Source organism: Enhydra lutris, unplaced genomic scaffold, assembly GCF_002288905.1.
Source record: "Enhydra lutris kenyoni isolate GAN:26980312 unplaced genomic scaffold, ASM228890v2 scaffoldscaffold46, whole genome shotgun sequence".
Taxonomy (NCBI): Eukaryota; Metazoa; Chordata; class Mammalia; order Carnivora; family Mustelidae; genus Enhydra; species Enhydra lutris.
The window spans coordinates 6,057,937-6,066,154 of NW_019154130.1; the positions used below are offsets into that span (position 1 = coordinate 6,057,937).

Sequence of the window (8,218 nt, forward strand, 5' to 3'; positions counted from 1 at the left end):
GAGTCTCTCTCTCTCTCTCTCTCTCTCTCTCTCTCTCTCTCTCTGTCTCAGGGTCCATCAAGCACATGCTGGACGAGCCACAGACAGGCTCAGCGTGAGTCTCAGGGACAGAGCCGGGGAGGGAGATCAGTCCCGGACAGCGCCCAGCTTCGCGAGCGCAGCACGCACAGGGTTAACCCGGCACCGCGGCCAGCCAATCACAGGGAGACCCGGCGCCGGCCCTCGGCCCTGCCTCTCCCTCCGCCCCTCCGGCACCCGGGGGTGGGGGTGAGAACCAGCCGGAACTAGCCTACAGGTGAAGTGCTCAGCACCGGCCGACGCCGTGCCTGGAGCTCTCCTTGGGGAACCTCACTTAAGCCGAAGACAGTGGGAGGCAGGTACTTCCACCGTCCCATTTCACAGACCATGAAACTGAGACTCAGAGAGGGAAAGTGCCTTACCAAGGTCACATAACCAGTAAGTGACAGAGCTGGGTCTCCAGGCTCAAAGACTGGAGCCTGAACTTTTAACCACCAGCCTCTGTCAAGAAAGGGAATGCCCCTTAGTGGTGCCCCCTGCTCTCTCTCTGGAGTCTTCTGCAGGAGCTGGGACAGCCTCCCAGTTCAGTCTGGAGGAACGCAGGTGCCGCTCTCCAGGCTGCCAGCAGGGGGCTCCCGAGGGCCAGCCTGGATGTTATCAGTACTGTGGTCTTCCCAGGGCTAATGTCCTGGGGCATCCCGACCCCACCTCTTTTGGGGCCCAGTCTCCCCTTTCCTACAGTGACAAGATGGGAGAGCCCAGTCCCGCTGGCTGCCCTGGGCTTCCCAGTCCTGGACCAGCCAGTCAGCATGGTAAACTTCCCCTTACCCCAGGTAGCAGAGGGAAGAAAAGATGGCAGGGCTATCAGCGCCTCACCTCTGCACACCCGTCAACTCCTCCTGCTCACACCCCTTGGCACCAGAAACCACTTCCCTAGAACTGTCTTGAGGGCGTCTGGAGCACCAGCCACCGGCAGTCCCCTCCTGGGCAGGCCAAATTCCTCTCTGTTCCTCCCTGAGGCAGCCAAACATGCCTAATCAAAGGGCCGGGGAAGGGGGGAACCCTCCTTCCTGCCGCCCACAGGGGCACAGAGCTCTAAGTCCCTGGCTGCTCAAAGCCACCGGGCGCACAGGTTCCAAACCAGATCTGTGGGAGTACCGGGGCAGGTGCCTGGATCAGAAATGGGGAGGAGCAGAGCCAAGGGAAGATGACCTAATCCTTCCCTCCAAGGGACTGTAGCATAGCAGTGCGCCCACCCCAACCCGGAGGCTGGAGATTTGGGTAATAAGACCCCCGATGAGGTTCTATGGGTGATGAGCAGTGGAGAATGATGTTTTGCCTGTTTCTGGTTGTGGCCCTCCCCCTGGGCTAACCCTTAACTCCTTCACTCCGGGAGACAGAGAGAGAGGGCTAAGGGAAATTTCAATGCCCTCCTTGCCCACCATGGCTTTCCATCTCTTCAGAGGGCTCTAGGTTCTAGGATACAATGCTCCAGAGCTCCCACCCGGCCTAGCCTAAGAATGCTCTGGCTAATCCCTTTCCCAAATAAGCCTGAGTGTCAGGATCAGCCCTGATCATACCCAAGCCACCCAACAGAGGAGGGGATCCAGAACCATTACCACAGTCCATACTATCTGGGGTCTCAGTAAACTCCCACCCAAGAAGCTCAAGTCAGAATGGATCCCTAGAAAAATGTCTTAGCTTCCCATACCTAACAGGAGAGCAACAGAACTAGGTCATGTTTCCCTTCTCTCCATGGCTGCTGGGTTGCTCAGAGCCAACCAGCTGCTCAGTCACAGTCCCTGGTGCTTTTTGCATTCTCTTTTTATTCTCTGTATTTGACCTGTTATTTTCGCTGCCCTAACCCTGACGCTTCTGTGTTTTAGCTCTTTGTCCTAAGGGCAGAATGTTTCAGAGGAGGAAAGAGGGAGACACAAGATAGACAAAACCAATCCAAGACAGAGATGGACAGACATGGTACCTCATCCATCTTCTCTGAGGTTGGGGTCCTGTCTCCAGCCAGGTCCAAGGCTACCTCAGCTGTCTGGCCCAGAAGACCAGAAGGGTCCGGGGGGCCTGGCTCCGGAGGGGGCCGGGGCCCCAAGCCCAGGTCAAGCTCATCATCCTCATCTGAGTCAGGCAGTGGCGTGGGGCTGATATCCTCCAGGCCGGTGCTGGAGGGGCGTGAGGAGGGTGGTGTGGGGCCTCGAAAGCCTGGCTGGGAGTTGGTGCCAAAGGGGGCCAGTGGGGAAAGCTGGGAGGAGGAGGAGGAGATTGGGCTGCCCTCCATCTGCAGCTCCGTGTCCGAGTCCTGCTCCCGAAGGAAAGGCAGCTTGGTGCGCTGTTCCTTCAGCAGCATCTCTATGCGTGAGTCCAAGCTGTCGTGGGGCTTCTCCAGCCCCGCAGGTGATGACTCCAGCGTGGGCGTGCCTGGACTGTCACAGGGCTCAGGACTCCAGCCGAAGGTCGGCCGGCCACCCAACTCCATGCTGTTGGCATCAGGAGGTGGTGGGCCAGGCGGGGTGCCTGGCTTCTCCTTGGTCAGGGGCTCAGCGGGTGGCAGGGGTGGGGGCACAGGTGCTCTCCGGAATTCCCCGCTGTCACGGGCCCCAAAGGTGGTTGTGGTGGCAGGCTCCTCGGGGGGTGGGGGGAAGGGGGGCACAGGGGTCTGATACGGAGAGAAAGTCGACTTGAATGTGACTCCAGGAGTGGGGGTTGCTTGGGCAGGTGGTGGAGTGTGGGCGAACGTGGCCGAATCCTGTGATTGGGCCTTGAACGGAGGGCCACTGTTGCCCCCACTGCCGCTGACTGCCCCAAATGGGAGGTCCACGGAGCCCCTGAAGGCAGCCGGGGCCCCTGTCACCGCAGTGACGGCACAGGAGTTGTGGACATAATGATGCTCGTGGCGGCGGTTGTAGGCATCTGTGAACTTGCTTTCGTGGCGCCGAGCCTTGAAGGTCACTGTGGGGTCCTGGCTGAAGAGGTAGGAGGGTGTGGGCTGGCGGCTGGAGTAGCTGGAGTCTTGTGAGAAGGGGGTGCCCAGGCGCGGTGTGAGCGGCGTGCCCTGTCCGTAGGAATTGGGCGTGTCCAGACGGCAGCTGGAGTATGCAGTGTCCTGGGAGAAGGGGGTCCCGCCACTATTGGGGGTGACAGAGGATGAGCCAGAGCCACAGCCCGCAGACAGGCTACCATCCTTGAGGCGCTTCAGAGCATCTGACAGCTGAGGAGAGGGAAAGAGAGGGAGAGCGGTATGTGAGATCTGGGGTGGGTGGGGGGCGTCGTGCAATTGGGGGGGGGCTGTTCTCCCTTCTCACTCCGGGAATCTCAGAGCCAGACTGGTCACTCCAGAACTGCAGCCTGGCAAACGGAGGTGGCGGGGCGGGCCGGGGGTGGGGGGGGGGGGGGGAGCAGGAGACTGAAGAGGAGTTTCTGGATGGTCCTAACTTTTCTCTAATCTTAGGATATCCAGTTATCCTCAAGGAACCCTGAGGATTTTTTATCATCTCTAAAGCAGAGAAAAGAGAAGATCCTGACTTCTTGGTTTGAACTGGGATTTCCTCCCTGTCTCAGATTGTCAGAAATCAAAGACCTTCCAGCAGGAAGAACTATGGGTTTGGGGAGGGAGGGCGTGGCCAAGGGCCCCATTCCCTCTGGTCCCCCAATGTTTTAGGAGTGAAATAGCATGGCATGGTTAAAATGCCTACTGAACACCCCAGCAAGTCAGCAAAGGCCCTTCGTTCTGGAAAAGCTCCTCCTGAGGACAGCTGCGCTATTGCCGGGGAAGGGCCGGACTGAGACCCCGTGTAAGGGCCGTGCAGGTGGAAGGCAGCGGCTGGGTAAGGGCTCTTGCTCTGCTTTCTGGGGGCAGCGGCAGAGCAGTGACAGGATGTCAGACACAACACTGCACCGACACAAAGTAAGCCCTGGGAAGCTGCGGGTCCGCGGGAACCCCAGCCCCGACAAGGCTAGGCTCCTTTCCCTCCTGGGCTCTGGAGTCCAACGCTGGAGAGGGTGAAGGGGGGGGGCGGGGGCATGCCAGAAGCTGGTGATGAGTGTGAGTGTGTGTGGGGGGGGGGGGGGGGGGGGGTGTGCTGATGGTGATGTACCCACCTGCAGGGTCTCGTTCACGAGCGGAGAGACAGCATCCAGCTCACCCACTGGGAGGGTCTGGGGTGTGTATCGGCCTGTGACCAACAGTTCGTAGAACCGCATGCGGGTTTCCCCTGTGAGAAGGGAGAGAGGACTGAGGGAGGCTCCAGGTCGGGGCAGATCCCATAGGTTGGCTTCCTTGTGGCTCCCTTGTGCCTGAGACCCCAAGCCTGGGAAGCTGTGTGACCCTGACTGGGTAACCCTCTCTCTTTGCACCTGACTGAGAAGTCCCATCAGTTCAATGAAGCTGCTAAACTGTATGTTTTCTTTTTTTGGACAAGATTCAGAACTTAATTCTCTGTGGGACTGGGACTCCCCCCACCACAGAAATGCCACCCCCAACACAAAGCCCCTTCCTGTCACTTGGGCCAGGGCACCCAAACAAAGGGTCAGGTCTTCCCACTTAACAGCCAGAGGCTACAGTTAGCAGAGAGACCCAGGGACACAGAGGCAACAGTCTGTTGCTACCTACCAGGGGCCTGGTGACGAGCAGTTTGTAAAACACACTCCAGCTCCCCATTACTGTGAACTCCACAGGCCTCCTCCTCTGACCAGGCTCCCAGGGCTCCCCAGCTCTGCGTGGGACTCAGTCCCAGAGCCCCGTCTGGTAACCCTCCCCCCACAGCAGAGAGAGGCCTCTATAGACCAGGGGGCCCCAGATTATTGATATTTATAGAGCCCTCTGAGGCAGCTGCTTACATATGCAAAGGAGACACATTCCTTGAGCTACACTTTACACTTTACTGGTCTCTTTCTCGAAATACAAAGTTAGCTTTAGCTGGTAGTTTCTGAGGGCCTCCCACTCCCCCCCTCTTTTCAGAAGAGGAATTTTGGTGAGAGCTGGCTGCTCCTTAAAATGCAAGTGACAGGGGAGAGGGGTCCATAGTCAATTCTCAAGGAGACATCAGAAAGGAGCCCCCTAAGGGATGAGTAGATTTGGAAGGGTCTGAAAGCCTCTGACAGAGACTGAGAAACTAGAGGGAGGGAGAGGGGTGCTGTGTCGTGGCCAGGAACCTGGGCTTGTGCCCTGAGGAAACTCAGATCCAGGTACAGGCTTGGCAAGGCTTTGTGGGATAACTGTGCCCACCCATTTCCAGCGTCCCTCTACAACCGCCAGCAAGGGCTTAAAGACCCAGTCAACACGTATTCGGTATCAAAAGCAAAAAAGAAGAGTTTGGATTTTCCTGTTCGGGTCTGGTGTGCCCTGGTTGCCCTAAAACCCTGTGCTCACAGAACTCCTGGAAACTGCAGGCCGAAGCCCTCCCAGGCAGTATCTCCCAGGAGACCCCAGGAAGCACTAGACCCAAGGTGGCCTGTCCACTCAGAGGGCAGGCTGCTCCTCAGGGAGAGGGAACTCCCTGGTGGGGGACTATATTGGTGGGAACTTCCCTAAAGAGGCCGCAGGCAAACTCTGGGGGTTGCCCTAGAGTCTTACAAAGCCCTCTCTGCAGCATCAGCTTCTCCTCCCAAGAACCTAAGGGAGGAAGGGTGGCTTCTCCAGCTGCACTCCTCCAGCAGCCAGCTCAGAGAGAGCACACAGCTGGAACCCAGTGCATGGGAGGCGCTGCTGTCTCTTTAAGAGAGAGGAGGGAAGGCACAGTGTCAACCCTTGAGCACCCAGAGCAACTCCATCAGAACATTATCAATGAAACCACACTCTGGGCCCAGATTGGCTTCCACTTCCAGAGGGAAGGGGTAGCATGGGGATGGTGGGGAGGACCCTGGATCCTCCGAGGGCGCTCTTTTTAGTTGAAGGACCTACCCTCTCTATATTTAAAGGCATTCTGGCGGCTCTCCCTCAGCCCCTCACAGATAAACAAACCCCGCCTCCTCCCCTAACACAGATGGCAACACTGGGGACTGCCTAAACCCAGGCCACCAGGGCTCCGAGAGGGGCCCGCAGGGGTGTCAGTGGTGGGGAAGCCTCTGGGTGGTCCCCAGGGGTGCATGCAGTAGCCAAGGACAGCACATTTGGTAAATTATAGCTTGTCTCCTAGCAACAGACAACACATTTAGCTCCACGTGACTCTACCCTCAGGAGGGGGCAAAAAAAAATAGCGTTCGGGGGTCCCCAACACTACAAGAGGGGCTCAGGGAGGGAAAGGAGTCCTAGTGACAGAACAACCTACCGCAAAGGAGATGCAGGACCTAAGCACTCACCTTTAGTGTCCAGCTCCACGTGGATGATATTCCCCATGACCGAAGTGCTGTGAAGGTGCTGAACGGCCTCCTTGGCTCCCCTGACTGTGGCAAAGACCACCTTGGCAATGCCCAAGTGCTTCTTGGTCTTGGGGTTGTACAAAATCTCCACCTCCTCCACCTCCCCATACTTCTTACACATGTCCCTCAAGAAGTTTTCTCGGATGTTATCATTCAGCTTGGCAAATGTCACCTGCTTTGGAGGCACCGGGCCCACGTAGAACTCATCGATCTGGCAGGGACGAGGGGGAAGGGAGTTTGGAGAACATTGAAACCAAAGGGAAACACAACATTTCCCACTTGCATGCCAGTTTAAAACAATGAAAAAATTTTAAAAAATACATATACACATATATGTATGTTTGGGGGTTTTTTGTTTTTGTTTTGTTTTTGGGGGGAAAAAAATGCACGCGGGCGGGCCCGGGAAGCAGAGGATTAAATCGTTTGGAACGTGGAAGTCCTTTGGGTTCGAAAGGAAAGGGGAAAAAGAAACAGTTTCTCTTTCCCCACCCCCCCATTCCGGCCTCCTCTCCCTGCTGCGGGGTCAGGGGCGAACCCTTGGTCTAGGAAGTTGTCCCCCTTGAGCCGTAAGGCTGAGAAGGGGGGCGGGTCCCGGGGCAGAGCAGCCCGGCTGGCAGGAGCCAGGTGGGGACCCGGAGCCCCAAGGTGGGCCGGCAGGACACTGTATCAGATCCTTGATTACAGTTTCACTGAGTGTTATTCTGTTTACAGCAGCCCAGAGGGGACACCCCTCTCGCTGCCATCTCCCCCTCCCCGCCAAAACTTCCCCAGCCGTGGACGGCGGGAACTCAGAATCTGGCTGGGCTCGGTCAGGACTGGCGTTATTTTCGAACTCGGGGAGCGGGGAGGGGGGAGGGAAGGGACCGTGGGGTCGGGGGGAGGGGTCCTACCTTGAATTTGGGCACCGACAGCTCCAGCTCCTTGTTTTTGGTCCAGATCCCAACGACCCGGGGATCTTCGACAATTTCCACTGGGCGGTTGCTGGACATCTGTGGGGAGGAATTGGTGGGGGTGGGGGGCGTAATGGGAAGGCTGGTCCCACTCCCCAGGGGCAGGGGCAGACACCCCCCTTCTCCAGGCACTTGTCAAACTCCAGGACTGGGGACCGGGCTGACAGTTGGCCCGGTGGTCGGAAGGGGGGTACCCTGGGCCGCTCGGACCCTTTTCCCCCACGCCCCGGGCTCGGCTGGGGGTGGGTGGGGGCGGCGGGGAGGCGCGCCGGCTACTCACCGCCAGGCTGAAATGCTGCCCATCGTAGCGGTACAGTTTATGATGCCCCTTTTTCAGAGCCGGGTCAATCATCAACTTGTAACTTCTCCAATGGTGGTTCCTCCTCTCGCCCGAAGGGCCGGGCTGCGGCGGGGGCTGCTGGTGGTGGTGGTGGGGGGGGTGACTGTTCTCCATGCCGTTAACCCAACCTGAAAACGAGCAAGTTGTTGTCGTCTCCGCCGCGGCGGCGGCGGCGGCCGCTTCTACACACACGCGAAAGAATCAAATCGTCCAGCTCCCACCCCCTCCCACCTTACCAGCGCGCCCCAAAAGGAGCTGTCTCGCTGGCTCCCCCCAAAATAAGAATAGAGCGAGAGAATAACCCTTCCGGGAGAATTAGGCGCCCGCCCGCTCGGCCACCGTCTCGGGGCGGCAGCGAGGGGCCCCCGGGGGCCCCCGGTGCGTGCTGGCGGGGCCCGGGGCGCCCGGAGGACGCGGGCTCCGGCCCATGGTGTCCGTCCGGCCGCCTGGCCGCCCGGCGTGGCGCTCGCTCGCTCGCTCGGCCCGGCTCGCGCGCCGGGCTCGCGGCAGGCCTGGCGCCGCCCGCCCGCCCGCCCGCCGG

General features: G+C 58.9%; 1 protein-coding gene across 1 annotated transcript in view; it reads right to left on the reverse strand.

Moving 5' to 3' along the window:
- The window catches only part of LOC111156373 (SET domain containing 1B), a 22,502-nt gene that overhangs the window by 14,007 nt on the left and 277 nt on the right, over nt 1–8,218 (reverse strand). Inside the window, exons 2-6 of the mRNA XM_022517203.1 lie at nt 7,618–7,805; nt 7,278–7,376; nt 6,328–6,598; nt 4,129–4,241; nt 2,000–3,238 (exon numbers count right to left, since the gene is read on the reverse strand). Coding sequence (XP_022372911.1) covers nt 2,000–3,238; nt 4,129–4,241; nt 6,328–6,598; nt 7,278–7,376; nt 7,618–7,791 — 1,896 coding nt within the window. The 5' untranslated portion in view covers nt 7,792–7,805. The remainder of the gene's footprint in view (nt 1–1,999; nt 3,239–4,128; nt 4,242–6,327; nt 6,599–7,277; nt 7,377–7,617; nt 7,806–8,218) is intronic.